At 40.2% G+C, this 18,222-nt stretch overlaps 1 protein-coding gene across 1 annotated transcript; it reads right to left on the reverse strand.

The window, feature by feature from the left end:
- Positions 1-2,145: 2,145 nt before the first annotated feature.
- On the reverse strand, positions 2,146-18,208 carry POMP (proteasome maturation protein). Its single transcript, XM_019736574.3, has 6 exons — positions 18,136-18,208; positions 15,578-15,675; positions 13,579-13,639; positions 10,221-10,322; positions 6,850-6,943; positions 2,146-3,061 (listed from the first exon to the last, which is right to left on the reverse strand). Exons 1-6 carry the CDS (start codon positions 18,136-18,138, stop codon positions 2,994-2,996), a joined length of 426 nt encoding a protein of 141 aa, XP_019592133.3. The 5' UTR covers positions 18,139-18,208; the 3' UTR covers positions 2,146-2,993.
- Positions 18,209-18,222: the final 14 nt, after the last annotated feature.

Here is an 18,222-nt window from a genome sequence, read left to right on the forward strand (position 1 = left end):
AGGGAATGGGTTCTCACCATCTGCAGTGACATGAATGGACCTGGAGGGTGTTGTGCTGAGTGAGGTATGTCAGACAAAGACAGATGCAATGTGATTTCACTTATATATAGAATCTAAAGAACAAAATAAACAAACAAAACAGGAACAAACTCATAGATATAGAGAACATTTTGAAGATGGGAAGGGGGTTGGGGTGGATGAAAAAAGGGAAGTACAAATTAGTTGTTACAAAGTAGTCATGGGGATGTAGGGCATGGCATAAGGAATAGAGTCAATAATATTGTAATATCTATGTATGGTGTCAGATGGGCACTAGATTTATCGGGGTGCTAGATGGAAGGGGGTTAGAGAGCAGGGTGAAAAACGAAGGGATTAAGAAGTACAAATTGGTAATTACAAAGTAGTCATGGGGATGTAAAATAAAGCATAGGGAATAAAGTCTATAATATGGTAATAACTGTGTACAGTGCCAGGTGGGTACTAGATGAGTCAGGGGGATCACTTCTTAAATTATATAAATGTCTAACCACTATGCTGTACACCTGAAATTAATATAATATTGAATGTCGACTGTAATTGAAAAATATAAACAGGAAAGGTAAAAGGTGAAAGGGAGTAAGGGGTTCAAATTTCCAGGTAAAAGACAAGTAAGTCATGGGGACGTAATACGCAGCATAGGGAATATAGTCAATATTGTGATACTGTGGCACGGTGTCAGATGGTTGCTGGACTTACCATGGTGATCACTTCCTTAACGTATATAAATGTTGAGTAACTATTGTGTATACCTGTAACTAATATAATATTGTATGTTAGCTATATTTTAGTAAAAATCCTCAAAGAAAAAGATAGATACTCAAGCTCTGCTATATCCTCACTCTGTAAAGCGGGGGAGGGGAGGCGGGGCGGGGCCATCTGCATACCCAGTGGGGGAAGGCTGGATGATACAGCCCTGGCAGCACGGGGCAGGCTGCAGTAGTGGTGATTTGTAGGGATCCAGCCTTTTGAATAAAATGATTTAATAGCAAAGAGAAAGATAAAAATGTTTATTTGCTGGACCTACCCCAAACTAGAACTACTAGAATTTCTGAGATTCAGACACCAAAATTTCTTCACAAGACTCCCAGGTGATTTTGTGCTTCTAGGGATGAAGATCACTGGTTAAGTAGAAAGAAGGTAAAAGAGGAAAAGGAGAGAGACAGGCAGCAAAATAACCTTCAGAAAGTAAGCACTAATCATCAATACCAATTTCTGTTTAAAACATCAGCTTTGCCATTTAAACTGTTATTTCATAGTGCCCTCTACTGATCAGGAAGGGTATTCTTAGAACTAACAGAAGACATCAACTTATATTAGTTGAAAGAGAATATACAAATCTAGAAACAATCAATTAGTGAAGCTTCATTATTTCTACATCTTCTCATAATTTTGAAGTATACAACGTGTTGGCAAATATTGTGTAGGCAAAGGTGGTTTTCAAGTTAATCGTAAGTTAGGAAAAATTAAAACGTTGTCACTTGGTTCATCAAGGTTTCTCAACCATGACACTACGGACATTTTGAAACAAATGATTCTTGGTTGCAGGCAGAAAACCCTGGATGTAGTTATATAATATTCAGTAGTAACTTTTTTAAGACACGGAAGGCTACTGTTTCAATATAAATGAGGAGTATTGTACGTCATCTCCGTTAGTACTTTCATTACATAACCATAAGCCTGTCCCGTTGCAGGATGTTTAGCAGCATCCCTGGCCTCTACCCAATATATACCAGTCGCATCTCCCACCCTCCAAAGTTGTGCCAACCAAAAATATCTTCTAAACATTGTCAAATGTGCCCAGGCCCCTGAAGGGAGGGGCAGTATTGCCTTTAGTTGCAAATCAATGATGTATCCAAGAAAGATGTTTCTGGGGACGTAAAATTGCACAAGAATGTGAACTATCTGACTGCGGTTTTGATTTGCGTTTCCGATGCTGAGCATCTTTCCCTGGGCCTGGTGGCCATTTGCACGTCTTCCTTGGAAAATGTCTATTCACATCTTGTGCTCAGTTTTTAATGGGATCGTTTGTATTTTTGTTGTTGAGTTGTATGAGTTCTTTATACATCTTGAATATTAACCCCTAATCAGAAATAAACCAGAAATTGATAATTTAAAAATATTTTTTAATTAGTGAAAGATGACCCACTCAGTAATTAAATCTAGAAATCTTTCATTTTCGTATACCGGGTTAATAAAGAATACCCTATAAAAAAGAACCACCATAGTGAAGATTTATTTTTAAATAAATTATAACAGAATTTGTTCATGGAAACGAGTGTGTACATGAATGACTAATGTTTTTAATTTAAGCATCTTGTGATATATAAACCTATGCAGTACAACAGTTTAATTGACATTTGCTGGTTACTTTATTTAATTTTTCACTGTAAAACCAAGATCCAAATCAAAACCTCTAAACTCATATTTTTCCACTTGAAAGAATCAAAAAATAGGCTATAATTCTAAAGTAAGTTCAATAAAGCAAATATTACTCTTATGAGCACTACAGAAATAAGGTAAAACACAAATATCTGATTTTATACCTAAATTGAAGAGTTGCCAGTGAAACAATTACAGATGTTTACTCTGAAATATGCTACTGTGAAGGCTGGAGACAAATAACGATAATTTTTATTCAAAATTAAATGTATGGACTACCCAGAAAATAGGATGACCTGGAACCTGAAGACGATTTTATAATATTCATTCACACAATGTTTTAAAGACATAGGCTATTGTTAATAGCCTTTATATTGTTAATATAAACCAGGAGTTTTAAAATCATCTCTAGTGTTTTCAACTGTCACATGGACATAAACCAAAGACCCAAATACTTTCAAATGATCAGATATTATTTAGGCAACAATTCTCATGTGTTGTGTACATAAAATTATAGTAAAAAGACGACTATAAACAAGATGTATCCCCTCCATCTTCACGAACAGCACACTGCATTACAGTAAACCGAGTTTATATTCCACCATCAAGTGTGGTTCTCCCATTAGTTCACTTTGTGATGGGTCTGAAAATAAACAGAAACATATTAAAGATTCTCTAAAAAAGATAAATTCATTGATTTGGTGTCAGTCTGAATCAGTCATATGAAAATGTAGAAGGGGCAAAACTAATCTAACGAAAGAAAACAGACTGACTGCAAAGGAAAATTTCTCACTTCTAGATGACTCTAGAACAATCTCTAATAGATGAGGTAATCTCTTAATCTAAATTGCAAAAACATTTTGTCTGTAGTGTTTTGTGCTCTACTTCATACACAAATGAAAACATAAATCAGAATTCTAGAGTCAAAAAACCTTAACAATCTTCACTCTTGTTTTTATGGATGAGTCAGACCAAAACTTGAACTGTTATAATACACCTAAAAGAGCTTTTTAAATTAATACTAATAGTAAGCTCCCTAAAAACAAAGCCTTTTTCCTTTTTTGCCACCCACTCAACACAGGAATAGAAACAGAATAAAAATCCAATAACTGAAATAATGATTGCCAAGAGTAACTGATCCAGTTGGGTGTTCGCTCACTGCACCTTCTAAGATTAACTACAGACCACTGTGTCGCATCAGTTCAGCAATCTATGCTCTCGACACGTGTCACACAGCAAAGTAGCCTTATCAACAATTGATACTACTACAATTATTAATAAATTGCTACATATGTAACAGACACTCAAAATCTAAACTTAAAAGAACACGTCTACATATGAGTAGAAAGAATAGGCAAAGACCTATGCTGCAGCGCTGTTTCGAGTTAATGAGAAAAATGTAAACATCTGCCAATAAATGTATTGATACATCACATATACCGTAAGATACATTCAGCATGATACCAATTTTGTTAAAAAAATAAACAAACACTATGCAATGCCCAACATTTTCTGACTGTACATGTTTGTACGAAGACACACAGTGCAAAGCCTGGGAGGATGGCCGGGAACCAGGCAAGGAGGGAGGGAAACGGTCTGGGGGTAATCACGGAGGACCTGAGGTTCAGCTTAATGTTTTCCATTTTTAAACAAAGACAATATTCACCTAGAGAACAACGATTTCTTTTAAACTCTAGTACAGTATGTACTTACTAAATCAATCACTTGCCCCAAAGACGTAAGCAAGACCCCGGCCTGTGTTTCCAGGCTGGCTGGCTGTGCTGTGAACTCGCTGTACTCGGGGCAGGACCGGGGCTCTGCTCAGCCCCTTACTCATCAAAGTGAGGGCGAGGGGGATGGAAGGCCCCCTCAGCAGTAAGGGAGAGTCCAGTTTGGACTTTACTATTGCCCTCCTCACATGCCCTTCGCTCGCTCGTAAAATGTGCAGATTTTTCTTGGCCAAGCCCTCTAGACGAGAGCACAAAACCCTCATCACCTCCAAAACTTCACAACACGTAATCTGGAGAAAGACAGACTTGCATCACAGTTTAATAGTCCTCATGCAGACTTCAAATTCCTCCAGCTCCAAGGTGGTGAGGACAGCGCTGAGCAGGCGCTTCCAACACTTCCTGTGGGCCGAGCGCTTTATCAGGCCCTGGGGGCACAGGCGCTGGCAGGACCGAGGCCCAGCTCTCACGAGGTGTGTGTGTAACTCGGGGCGACAACTAAGAAGCAAGACAAATACCTGATATGTGGTGCGCAAAGAACTAAAGTGAGGTGACAGTGACTAGGGACCACTGTAGACTGGGCAGTGAAGGAAGGCCTCTCCGAAGGAGTGACATTGAACCTGGGGTCTGACCAGTGAGGTAGAAAATACCCTAAGCTAAGGCAGGCCCCAAGGTGAAGCCATGAACTGCCCATATGTTATGCCATCGCAGTTCCCATGGAGGGGCCGGGGGGTTACCCCAAGTGCCATGTAATGGTCTCTTCCGGACAAAAATCACCTCAGCAGGGGATCTTTCTCACTCATTTCTACCTTACAGGGATGGAAGGAATGAATACAAAAAGATTTTCACAGGACAGTGACCTTTTTAAACATGAAATCATATCACATCACTGCTTAAAACCATTCAGTGGCTTTCCATTGCATTTGAATAAACTTCTACAAATCTCTGGCTCCTAGCTCTTCAACTGCTGCATTTCCTGAAAACACTCCAGCCACATGGACCTCCTGCACACGCTTGCGTGTGTGTGCATGCACGCATGCATGCATGCAGGTGTTGTGAGACAATTCCCCATGGGTCTCCCATGATTCTGTCAATCTTCGAAACAGATGCACTGCCTGCCTTGTTCTGGACTCTTTCCAAGGCCATTTCTAAAGTGAACAGCCTCAGAAGACCCATCGTGTCTCCCGTGGCTGAACTGCCTCTTATACAGACTCGGGTGCCCTGACCCCGGGTGGGGTTCTCCTTCCTGTAATGGAAGACACGTAATATGCAGGCGTCCCCAGACGCTCTTCTTGCTGCCTGTGGGAACTGGGGCTCAGGGAACTGAGAGAAGCTGACAATCTGGCGAGTGCTACTGCTGTAATAAACTGTCCCTTGTCCCTAAGAGTCTTGTCTTCTGCTAGCGCCCATGAAACCATGGCAGGCTAACTTGTTAGCTTGTAGATAGTATAAGATCTAAAACCCTTCAGAGTTCTGCTGTTCTCAGGTGGGAGACCCTGAGAGATTCTTCCCTCTGCTTTTAGATCAAGTAACTCATAGACGAGTATCTTTTAGGAATCAACTTATTCCCAGAGGTGCCTGCCTCTCCTACCCAACAACAAACTATATCCCTATGCTTTTGATTCCTAGAATTTATTACAATTTATCATTACGTTTGTGTTTTACCTGTTTAACGTTTACCTCCCCCATTAGAAAGCACAGATGTTTGTTTTTTCACTGCCTAGCCCAGAGCCTGACACCTAATAAACATCTGACTGACTGACTAAATGCTCAAGAAGTCCCCTTCCCTTTCTTTACACAGAATCAAAGAAGCTGATTTTTAAATGAATGCATTTTTGTAACTAATTAAAAGAATACACAAACTTGAATTATCACCTTACTAATTTTAAATGAGGTCTAAGCTCAAGGCCAAAACTTAAGAATTCCAGGTTTTCCTGCTTTAAAAAGCTCCCTCAGTGAAGATTCTCAGAGGAGGCTCACTAGACTTCTGTTGTGTCCACAGCATTTCCTTACCGGACATCGGCAGCCAAGCAAAACTAATGTAATTTAATCCTGTTGGGTTTTGTGTTTCTCCTGAGCTGCTGAGGCATAATGAACAGAGCCAATACTGGACAGAATTATATTTATTTATCTTCCTCAGAACCAGAAAAAACAGAGGATGCTATTATTATTAATAGAGGATGTGTGTATTGTTCTTACTTAAAACTCATGTATCTCGTACATAATACAATTATTCAGGGAATTTCATTACAGATTACAGTCTTCTTTCCTAGTTACCATCTACAGAAGCACAAAAATTAGTGGTGGGGGGGCTATTTTTTAAAGAAAACTTTAATCTTATTTATTAGAAAACTTTCATCTAACTTTTATCTTAAAAACTAGTCAGATCCCACAAACGTCCTGAATACTGAAATAACAATCACTGTTTAAGCTACCCTAAGAATACTGTGTTAGACTCTCATTATTAGACTTTATCCTCAGGGTAAGAACTGAATGACTACCATTAACTGACATGACTATAACCTCACAGCTCCATAAATAATTTCCCCTTTCAAAACCAGTTCAAGAACAGTTACTACCATTGATTGTATCTCAGTGCAGTGAATGACACACGTGAATCCAAGCAGCAGTCAAATCCATGAGCGCAAGGGTTTTGTTCGCTGCTGCTTTGTACGTTATTGAGGTTCCAGAAAATGACACTTACCATTAAGAATATCTTCAAATCCAATAGTCTCATCATTACCCCTCAAAATATCCAGTGAAAGGTTTGAGCTTGGAAGAAATGGAAGACGCTGAACCTTTGGGAAAAGTACAAAAGGGCAAGATTAGAAAAAACCGAGGGGGGGTGTAAAAGTATAACCTAATTCCATGTTCTTCATTCTTTATTTGGAAAATGCACAAAACTAAATAAAATATATTTGACCACGCAGGAGAAAGTTTATATTTCAGACCCAAACCAAGTTTTTAAAAATTCCTTAAAACTTGACTCAAATATGTAAAGACACTGAAATTGTACTTGTATTAACACTTAATAATCCTAGCGGGCTTGCACTAATTAGGGGCCTTTCTTCACAGCATATACCACTTGATGAAACGTAAAATCCCCGAGCCTACCACGTCTAGTTCCTAATAAATGTGGGATGATGAAATTCCGGGTGAAATTCCAACTCAGTGACATCATTATCCTACTTAGTAAACAGATTATTTTGTATGTTGTTTTGTATCTCTCATAGTACAAAGGTAAATCATGACCCTTTCATACAGTAATGATAACCAAAAATGAAGATCAAACTCATTCGTAGGACCTTTAAAAAATACCAAAACAAAACCAAATCTTAAAACAATAACGCATTATTATTTTGAGCTAGTGTCATCTACTTTTTTCAAGTATTAAACACACACATATATTGCAGACTGGTGCCTGAGCATAGTGGTGAAGGCATGGCTGTGGGGTCAGAGAGACCTGGATTCAAGTTCTGATTCTACTACTTACCAGTCCTATGGCTTTGTGTAAGTTCCCTGATGTGTCTCACCTGTTTCCTCATCTGAGAACCGGGTACCACCACCTCCCTCTCAAACTTGCAGTACAATGTGCTGTGAAGTATGTATATAGCATAGTCATTGGCACATAGTCGGTACTCAATAAATTTTAATGTAGCCAACCCAAATTTTCAATTTTTCTGTTCTTTGTTAGTTAGTTGTCTGGCAGTTATAATTTGACTCAATGCAGACAATTTTGGATATCGCCAAAAGAATACCAGAAGAGTAACAGGTGGTCAGTGACTAGACGATACTAGTATTTTGAAGTAATCATAACTTCAGCATCTAAGGGGGCAGTTAAGATTTTTCCCCCCAAGAAAATGTATGCAGACTAAAAATATTTTCAATTACTAATGGCCTATAGAGATAGTTAAATCTTTGTAGCATGTAAAATTGCTCTAGGTTGTCAAAACTGGGTGAGGGGGGAGAACAGTAAGTGGGAAGGATATAGGAGGAAGAGGATGAAACAGAAATGGAGCCTGTACGTGGAAGCAGACAGTAAGGGGATGATGGTAGATCCAGTCTGACCAGAGAAGAGTGCTGAGAAAGCATCAAAAGCAGGGCACACATCCTCCTGAGCAAGAACTGCAGTAGTACAGGGATCAGGGGGAAAAGGCCAGGATTCTGGGAAAAGCTTCTGGGATTAAAAGTTTAGGCCCAGAATAGCAGCAGTACGTAGCTGGAATCTGAGTAGGATGGTAAAAATAGAAGCCAACAGTTTTGTACAAACGCACGCATTTCATTTCATCCCCAGAATAACCCTAATAACCCTCCACTGTTCTTCCTGCTAACTCCATTTCACATTATAATCAACAAACGATCTGAGGCTCAGAAAGGACTCTAATTTATTGAAGTTCTTAAGACTAGGAGATGGTAGAGCCAAGATTCACACCCAAGTTATTCTGACATAAAGCCACGCATGTTCTTTTTAGAGCTTTCTCCTTGGAAAAAAGTTCTAAAACAGCTTCCAGAATGACTGAGTGGTGCCATTAATACCAGTTATGGAAAGACGCAGTTTGGGCCAGGTGAGAAAGGAAGTCGCGGTAGTAGGAAGAACACGTGCACAAGCCAGAAGGAGAGAGAAGAGGTGAGTCAGGACCCTGAGACCAGTCAAGGAGGCGATGGAGCACGGAGGGCAGCAAGGAGGCCGTTAGTTCATGAGCAGAGCACGACGAGGACACGGCTTTATTGTGAGGGCAAAGCGAGGGGAGTGCCCTGATCAAACCTGTGTTTTACCGACGATTCTGGCTGGAGGGTGTACGGTGCACTGGGGCAGCGCGGTGGCTGTTGCCGTAACCCAGATGAAGCATGGGAGGTCAGAGCCAATGTAGTTGCAATGATAAGAAGAAGAGGTAACTGACTGGATTTGGGGGGGGGGGGGGGCAGGGTGAGATGAGGTGCTGGGTGAGAGACCCAATGCCAATGCTCCCATTTGTGCGTTAGGAAGAACCCTAGTCATACACGAGGAGGACTACGTGAGAAAGTTATTCTGGACTCGGACATGTGAAGTTTGAAGTGCCTGTGGGACTTCCAACTGGAGAAGCCTATAAGTTTACTTGGGAATTAAAACTTGAGTGTCACCAATATATCAATGGTAACTAAAGCCAGAGGAATAGGTAGGAAGTAACAGGATGAGGAGAGGACCAGAGACGGGCACTAACGAAACTGGTATTTCAGGGAACCTGAGCGTGAGGTTTCAGAGAGGAGGGGACATCAGGAAAGTGCGATGTCCTAAAAGCCACGGGAAGAAGGCAGGTGGTGCCATCAGTGTTACACACCACAGGGAGACCAAGCAAAATAAGGAAGGGAGAATGTCCATATCTTTCAGGAGCGGTTTTACCTGTGTGATGGGAGCCAGAAAACTGGATTGAGTAAATAGGAGGTAAAGGAGTGTATGTAGCAAATGTAGGCAACTTTTTTAAAAGCTCAACTTGCAAAAGCACACTTAGTGAGAGAGAAGTTACTATAAAGGGATTTGGGATTGATACAATTTATGCTGTTTTAAAAAACAGGTTTGAGAATGTACAAATGCTGAGTCCCAGCAAGTGGAGCGGGAGGTAGAAGACATCAGCTACAGAAAGGATCCATGAACAGGAAAGTCCCGGAAGTAGTGTGATGTGACAGAATTCAGAGCACAGGTGGACGGACGGTTCTCACATACTTGGAAGGACATTTCTAAGATCTTACCCCTGAGCAACAGGTATATTCAGCTATATACAAACTGCCTACTAGATATCGCCATTTGGATCGTCCCAGAGGCATCTCTAATTCAATGGAACCCTCCAAAAGGACAGACACGAAAGCGGATGCACGTTAAGTTTTCAGACACTGAGCCCATCATTTGAAGTTTTCCATGTAATGGCATCTTTTTTATCTATAAAGGAGGAATCAAGGTCATACCCTGAAAAGGGGGGAAGTAGCACAGGCGGTAGGGAGAAGGCAAGGTCAGGTTTGTGCAGCCCTAAAATAGAAGTCGCTACCACCCATAGCAACACACAGGTGGGATGTGTATGTAACTGACATCCACGCACTCACCTGCTGCACGGCCTTGAATTCCATTTGCAACTTGAGTGGAGCAAACAGACCCTGGATGTTTCTCAGTGTGGAAAAATTCATTTTATCTCGGTTGAGCTGGAACTACAAAAGACAACAATGTAACTTTAAATGGTACATTCAACATTCTGCATTCAAAACAGTTAGCATCGATAGGTATGGAATACTTAGACAAAGAATTTTAATATCCACAACTGAAATAAAAACAAAGTACTTTCACTAATTTCTTCAATTAATTTTTGGATATATATGTCTGTATTTTATCCAGCATGCTGGTATGCTTCACCAGTGTAAAATTACCATCTAAAATTTGGAATTACAAAACTAATAAGGAATGTTTTTCACAATGCAAAGGTATATTCATTCACAAAGTATAGTTACACCTCAGTGCTTTTGATGAGAATTACTGCCAAACTGGTAGAAGAAAGAAAAGATATAAATAAACTGAGACCCAGAAACAGGTATATATACAGTGACAAAAATTACTAGTGAATTTCTAAGTACGAAAAAATGTATTTCAAAGGATTTCATAAAGAAATAATCAAACCCATTATACTATCCTGTTAATTAAAATGTTTCAACTCCACTTTTGGGGGTTATTGATTCCAGGGGAAAAAAGTCCCAGAACTCTGAACAATGTCTGTCCAATTTGTATTGCATACTAAATAAACAATTTTTTTCTAAAATCGTAGTTTAAGCACTGATATCACTTACAAAAACTTTTATCACAATTTAATGTATTTCAGGCAAAATTAATCAACTTGATTCAGTTTCCCAAGATAGCTATTAGGATAGTGTTTATGATATGCAAATAGATTTCTCAAAACTCTGAGGTAAAGTAATTATAACAAGGTAAAGTGACCTGTTGTCATTTTTTGTTATACTATACTCTCTTGATAAGATTTTTTTAAGTCATCAAAAAAAAAAGTAACTTTGATCCAAAATCTATTGAGAGATTATTGCCCACCTGGGACATGACCTGGGGGCCACATACATGAAGTCTGAAGAAAGAGATCTAGCAATATGGTTTTTAATTACCTTGACAGCAAAATTCTGACAGATGGTCTGAATTTTGGTCCATATTTAGGGAAAACAGGCAATATTTTATTGTGAGTATATGGCTTGAAGTTCTAATTGAAAGGTTTCCTTTAACTACTGAATTATCCTCATGGTAACTAAATATAACCATATGTAGAAAAATTCAATTTTATAAACTTTGATGACGATACCCACTTTGTAATGTGATGGCAAACTGCAAATACCAATCAACATACACCTCTTTACTAGCAACCACATGCAAAATTAGAATTAGGCCGAGTGGGGATATACAACAAAACAGGAGTCTACCCTGGAGGTAGACCACATATACAATCCAGTAGGGCAGACATTACACACAGGTCAGAGCTTCTCCACCCTTGGCACCACTGACATCTTGGGCCAGATCATTCTTTGCTGCGTTAGGTGCGGACCGTCCTGTGCTCTATATGATGTTGAGCAGCATGCCTGGCCTCCACCCAATAGACCCTTCTCCCTGACACCACTTATGACAACCACACTGCCAAATGTCCCTGGGACAAAAGAATCGCTAGTTGTATAGATGATGATGATGGCCACCTTCCTTCACCACCATCCCTGCAGTTCCCAATTGCCAGCATATGCCAACGGGTGGGCAATTACTAACTGCATTTTACAGAAGAAGAAACTAAGCCTTAAAGAGAGATTAAGCCACTTGCCCAAGTTTACTTAACTAATAAGTATGGCACCAAGAATTGAAATCTATATAGTTCCATTACATAATCCATGCTAAAGGACTTACAATGGATAAGTGCCACAGAATTTTAAGAGAGAGACCTCCACGAGCTGGTTAAATGGCCAAGACAACATAGCGGCAATAGATGTAAGCTGAGTCTCAAAAGATCTACGAAATTTTTAGACTCTTCACCATTTTGGTCAGTCTCACTGAGATTTGTCCAAGTTTCTCTTAACAAATATTGCTCAGAACTGAACCAATATTCCAAATCTAATGGCCAGATTAACACTTAGGAAAGTGAGGGTATAATCTCCTTTGATTTGAGCCCTATCATTATTAATCAAGTCCAAGATTGCCTTAACTGTTCTGTTTAGTGTCTAAAACAATCTGCTGGCTTATCCTGACCATACAGTGAGTTAATATCAAGTTTTATGTAACAAGTCAAGTTTACCCCATCTACACGTGTAGAATTCATTTTTTGAACCCAAATGCATTTTTCGAACCTGTTTTTTAAAAAAATTTTGGCCTAGTCTTTTGGTCTATTTTGTCATCTGTGATATAGTTCATTTACTCATCAAAATGAGGCCTCCTTTGTAGCTTTTTTCCTCCATAAACATAATGTACATGCTTTTTATAGTTAACCTCATCTTTGAAAAACACCTAAGCTTCCTAAGTCAACTTCTGAGCATGAAACCAGAATGCACTTAAAGCAACTGGGAGCCCTTTTATTTTCTCATCGAATTTAAACTTCAATTTTATCATTACATCATTTATTCTACTCTTTCTTATAGAAAGCTCTTTCCCCTTACTAGAGAGGAAGCAAAAAAGAAATAGGTCAGCTTTCTGTTAACTGGGTAACACTGCACCACCTTCCCCACATAATAAGATACCACTTGTTCCAGCTCTGAACGTACATTTAAAACCCTTTACGTTGCCTACAGAACATGTGTACGGGCTACATGCTCTTTAGAGGGACTGTTCCCCATCTATTATCTATTTAAGCTGGTGGTGCCTAGTCTAAAACTGTTCAAATCCTCTATAAAGCCTTCCACAATCCACAAGCACAGATGTTGCTCCATTCTTGGTCCTCTGTAATATCTCGTGAAGCCCCCATCCACCGCTTGTCCTCCCGTTACATTTGCAGCCCCTTAAGAATGAGGATTATATCACATTCATTTGTGTACCTACTGTGCCTAGCAAATGGATATGTCCCTCAGTACTTGGAGACGCAGGGCTTGAGAAAGAGGTCAAGGCGAGAGATACAGACTTGGAGGTCAACAGCAAAACAGCAGGGGTAAAACGGAAGAAAACAGGATCATAAAATGAGAAAATATGAGAGGAGCGAGAAGGGACCAACACTTACAAATGTCCATAGAAAAGACAGAGAAGAACGTGTGGAAAGGGAACTTCAGTGAAGCAGCATATGGATAATTCAAAGCCTACTCTAGAAGGATATGAAAAATAAGGCCTCATATTCCTCTGGTAAAATGCTCAATACCAGAACTGTCTTAATAAATGAAACCACAAGAGTATAACTGAAAGTACTTTTCTACTAGAAGACAAAAATAAAGATTCTGGTAACATACTTACATTTTTTTCTGATAATTCAAGAGGATGACTGGGCAAGAGTTCATTTTTCACACAAGAAAAACTGAAAATAAACATTTAAAAGGAAGATTATATATCACTCTATTTAAAGCTCAAAATCACATCTACCAAGGTGTAACTTATGGGATGGCACGAGGGAGTTTTTGGGGAATGGTGAAACTTCTATATCCTGATTGTGGTGGTGGTGACAGGAAATGATACATGCATTAACATTCATACAACTACCCACCAAAAGGGGAAAAAAGTCAAATTTACTGTATGCTAATTGTTTTAAAATGCATCTATTATACTGGTAATCAAGACTTCAATTCACTAGGGAGGACAGAAATTTAATAAAGTATGTTTATTACTATTACTCTGATAACACGCTTCTGTATTATATCAAATATTTAAGCCTCTTCTGCTCAGGTCTAACGCATATTCAGTATTTAATGTATCTTTAATATACCCATGTTGAACAGTAAGTTTGACGTTTACTGAATACCTACTATGTACAAAGGTGACACATAGCTAGAACCAGGCCACTGGTCTTTACTACTCCAGATATGTAAAGACGGCTATCTTATTGTCCAAAGCGGGATTTGAGAGCTGAAAGCAACCTTGGAAGTCATGCAATGATAGTTTATTGAATATTGTCTTTGTACATAAGTGCATTTTAAAATGGTGCTGCTCATGGCACTCTTACAGTCTAACCAGGAAGAAAAAGGAGCATTTCATGAGGGGGGAAGGGGGAGTCATCAGGGCTTGGTTACTGACTAGCTTATGAATTTGATTATACTATAAATCAAATTGTATCTCCAATTCCAAAGGCTATATACTGCATCTTTCACTACAAAATGGAGAGACAATAATGAGGCACTATGTCCCCCAGACACCATTAAACGATATTCTATTACAGCAAGACATAAATACCTTACAATTAGATGTAATTGTATCTAATTATACAATTATATAATTGTATATGATTGGGGGGAGTATTATCCTTATTTGATTAAGCAGAAAAGTAGCCTGCCAAGAAAAAGAACTACCGTGTTTCCCCGAAAATAAGACCTAGCCAGACCATCAGCACTAATGCGTCTTTTGGAGCAAAAATTAATATAAGACCCAGTCTTATATGATATTATATAAGATCTGGTATTTATATTATATTATTTTATATTATTTTTATATTATATATAAGACCCGGTCTCATATTATATTAGAATAAGACCGGGTCTTATATTAATTTTTGCTCCAAAAGACACAATGGAGCTGATGGTCCGACTAGATCTCATTTTCAGGGAAACAGGTAGTACCAGAAACTGACACCTAAACATACAGAAACTTAAAGGAAACCAAGGGAAGGGGTATAACTGTGTGCTGAAGGTAGAAAAGAAAGATCATAGCGGCTAATATTTACTGAGTGCTTACTAATGTCAGGTACTGTTCTGAGTATTTTTCATATATTAACTCATTGATTTCTCAAAATAAGATATATATTATTAATAGCCCTATTTCACAGATGAGGACACTGAGACATATGGCTATTAAGTACCTTGCCCAAAGGCATACATCTAATAAATAGCAAAGTCAGGATCAAAACCCAGGCAGCCCAAATCCAGAGTTCATGCTCTTAAGTGCTGTGTTCAAGCACTCCCAAAAGAAGTGAATGACTTCAACAGTTAATAAGATAAGGAGACAAAGGGCTCTCCAAGTTATCAGCAGCAAAGTAAAGAATCCTACCAAATCATGCTACTGGGTACTGTTTCCTAGGAGAATGCCCTATCCTGAGAACCTACTACTGTGATAAGATGCTTTCTCCACAATCAAAAACATGTAAGCTTCCGCCCCCGCTCCTCGCCCAGTCTAAGGTATATTACTTGCTAACTCCCAAATTAAATATATATTTATGGCCTAGGAAAATATTTAAAGAATACTGTGAAAAATCATTCCCAGAAACATTTTATTATAATGAAATCAAAGGCATAACTCTCCCATATACCCTTTTCGAAGAAGATCGTGACTTTCAAAAGGTCCACTTGCTGAAAGTTCAGTAACAGGGATACTGTCCTTTAGCTGAGATCCAAGTCCTCTGGCATTCTACAACACAAATAAACAATGCTATTAAGTACAGAAAAATTCAAAATACCCCACAGGGAACATCTACATACAAAATGTGGTTTAAGACTAGAAAGAAAAGTTCTCTGCCCTCAAAGAGCCCAGGCTAGACAATCACAACGAGCCGTAGCATTATGCTAGGGGGACGCACACTGTACAGTGAATAATGCCAAATATGGGTATAGCAAGGACTCCCCAGTTTTCTCTGAATGTCGTCAGATTGAAAGGCATTCCAGGAAAAAAAGAACATGGGTAAAGGTATAAAAATATAAATGATCAAGCGAGTGTGGCAGAAGTAAAGGCTGGCAAAATGAAAAGGCTTAAACATGTAAAGAAATTTAGGTTTTATTTCTGAAATAGAGTCTCCGAAGGACAACGGCATGATCAGATTTACTTTCATTGGAAAGATACTTCCCTAAGGTTGGAATTAGCACAAAACAAAAAAGTTGAGGACAGAATCTTGGGGAATACCATTCCTTTGGGACAAAGAAGAAGTACAAGGATTAAGGACAGACAGCACAGCTAGAAGAGAGTGGTCACAATAGCTAAGAAAAAAGGGGATTTCAGAAAGCGATTTCTATAAGCGAGTACTACCTATGAAAAATAAATACATCTAATCTGGATAGTGTCAAAGAAATGGAAACAAAGACTCAGTACATTGGTACTGATGAATGGTCAACTTATGCATTTATACGCTAAAGCATTTAATCACCAAATATTTTAAGCCTCTACTGTGTGGCAGGTACTCTGCTAGATGACAAAGATACACATCTACCTTCCAGGGCTTAGTCTGATGAAGACAGATTAAACAAGCAAATAAAATGTAATAAAATCACCACAGGTAAAACCCAAGATGCTGACTTTCAATCATGTGTTGCTCAAGAAATGAGGCCAGCCTCGTTTCTGCAATTTTGCAGAAAAAGGAAAACACTACAGGTCCTTTGGTATCGGTCTTAGTGTTCTAGGAGAAACTATTCTGAAAAACTGGCTTTTCTTGTTGATTTCTTAATTCATCTGTATATTTTATTTGGGTAGGTACATTTTTCAGGGTTTCTTCAATCTCCCACCCTAGTCCAGGCTCTCAGCCGTGGATAACTTACACAGCACTCTATTGGGTCTTACTGTGTCTACACTTCCATTTTCCAACTCCACATATCAAGGTTTTCCTAACACACAAAATCCCCCCCCCCCAAAGATGTAAAAAAAACTTTTCACTGATTCATCCCTGTCCTGTGTTAAGAAAAAAGTCCAAGGTCCTTAGCCTGGAACTCAAGAACCTGCACAACAGGTTTCAATTCCCCCACATAGAAACCATGGTCAATGAGGAAAAGGACCTGGAAGCCAGTGTGGACTGTCGCTAACCTACTCCGTGACTGTGATCAAGGCATACACGCTCTCTGGCCCTGTTTACTCATCTTTCCAGGTACCTTCCCAAATGGATATCCTGTTGCTTTCCTGCCAAACATGCTTCTCCACCTCTGCTGCTTTACTGTAAAGAGATAGAAGGAAAGTTCTTCTATGCACAAAGAAATGGGGAATTCTGAGCTGAGTCCTTCTGTAATCACCTGCCCAGTTTCCTTCTGTAAAATATCAGGCTCAGTACTTGAGGTTTCTAACACAGCAGCAGAGGAGAACAAGTCTATTGAAAGTTAATTATCACTGGTTACACTTGAGTGTTGATAAAACCTCTTTACAATCATCAGCAGTATTTACCCACAGAAGCCTTCCAGATGTGCTCGGCCTAGCAGCAGTACTAGTATCAGAGGCCGGGGCAATGGTGAATCATTAGTCTTTCCCAAACACCACAACTTTGAAGTTAAAAAGAGAGAAAGACAAAGAGGCGGAGGAGTAAGGAGGAGATGCACTAACACTGACAAACGGGCAGTAGCGACTGCCTGGTGTTTTCTCCCTCCAACATCTGGCATGCCAGATTCCCAAAATCGTCTGTCAAGTAAAGCTGCGTGATCAAAAGCGACCTACAGGAGTGGGTTTGCTATCACGCCAGTTCCGAGGGTGTGGGGTGAGTGAGGGGTACCGGGACCCTGGAAGCCCATAGGCTCTCCCCTCGGGGGAAGCGGCAGCAGCAGCGCCACCCGCAGGAGGCTGCACTTTCGATTGGTACTTTTCAGCTCCGCGCCAACCACGCGGAAGGAGCCGGGGTCTGCTGGGCGGCCTCGGGCCGGGAGGACGCAAACCGAGAGACGACAAGGAGGTGGAAGAGGAGGGAGCCGAAGCGCTGGCCGCGGGGCCCGCGCCGGAGCCCGGCCCAGGCAACAGCCGCTGTTCCCCAAGCCCATGACTCGGCAGATCGTGGCGCCCGGGGCCGGGCTCATCCTCCCGCCGCAGCCGCCACCAGAGACGGGCTGGGAGGCGGCGGCCCGGTCCTGTCGGGACACGGTTCCGAGCACGCCGGGAACTGGGGTCGCCCAGGGGTTCACTCACCATCTTCAACTCGCTCTGCGAACAGCCTCTCAGCCCAGTTACCGTCAGTCGGCCCAGCAGCTCACTTCCGTTTCCGGTGTTGCTCCC

The sequence above is a fragment of the Rhinolophus sinicus genome, chromosome 16, assembly GCF_057876585.1.
Source record: "Rhinolophus sinicus isolate RSI-liver-muscle chromosome 16, RSI-T2T, whole genome shotgun sequence".
Taxonomy (NCBI): Eukaryota; Metazoa; Chordata; class Mammalia; order Chiroptera; family Rhinolophidae; genus Rhinolophus; species Rhinolophus sinicus.

Coding starts and splice junctions, on each gene's coding strand:
- POMP (XM_019736574.3), bottom strand. Junction 13,640..15,577: donor CACGATCTTCTTCGAAAAGG/GTATATGGGAGA, acceptor GTTTATTTTCAG/TTTTTCTTGTGTGAAAAATG. Junction 6,944..10,220: donor AATTCAAGGCCGTGCAGCAG/GTGAGTGCGTGG, acceptor CTTTTCCCAAAG/GTTCAGCGTCTTCCATTTCT.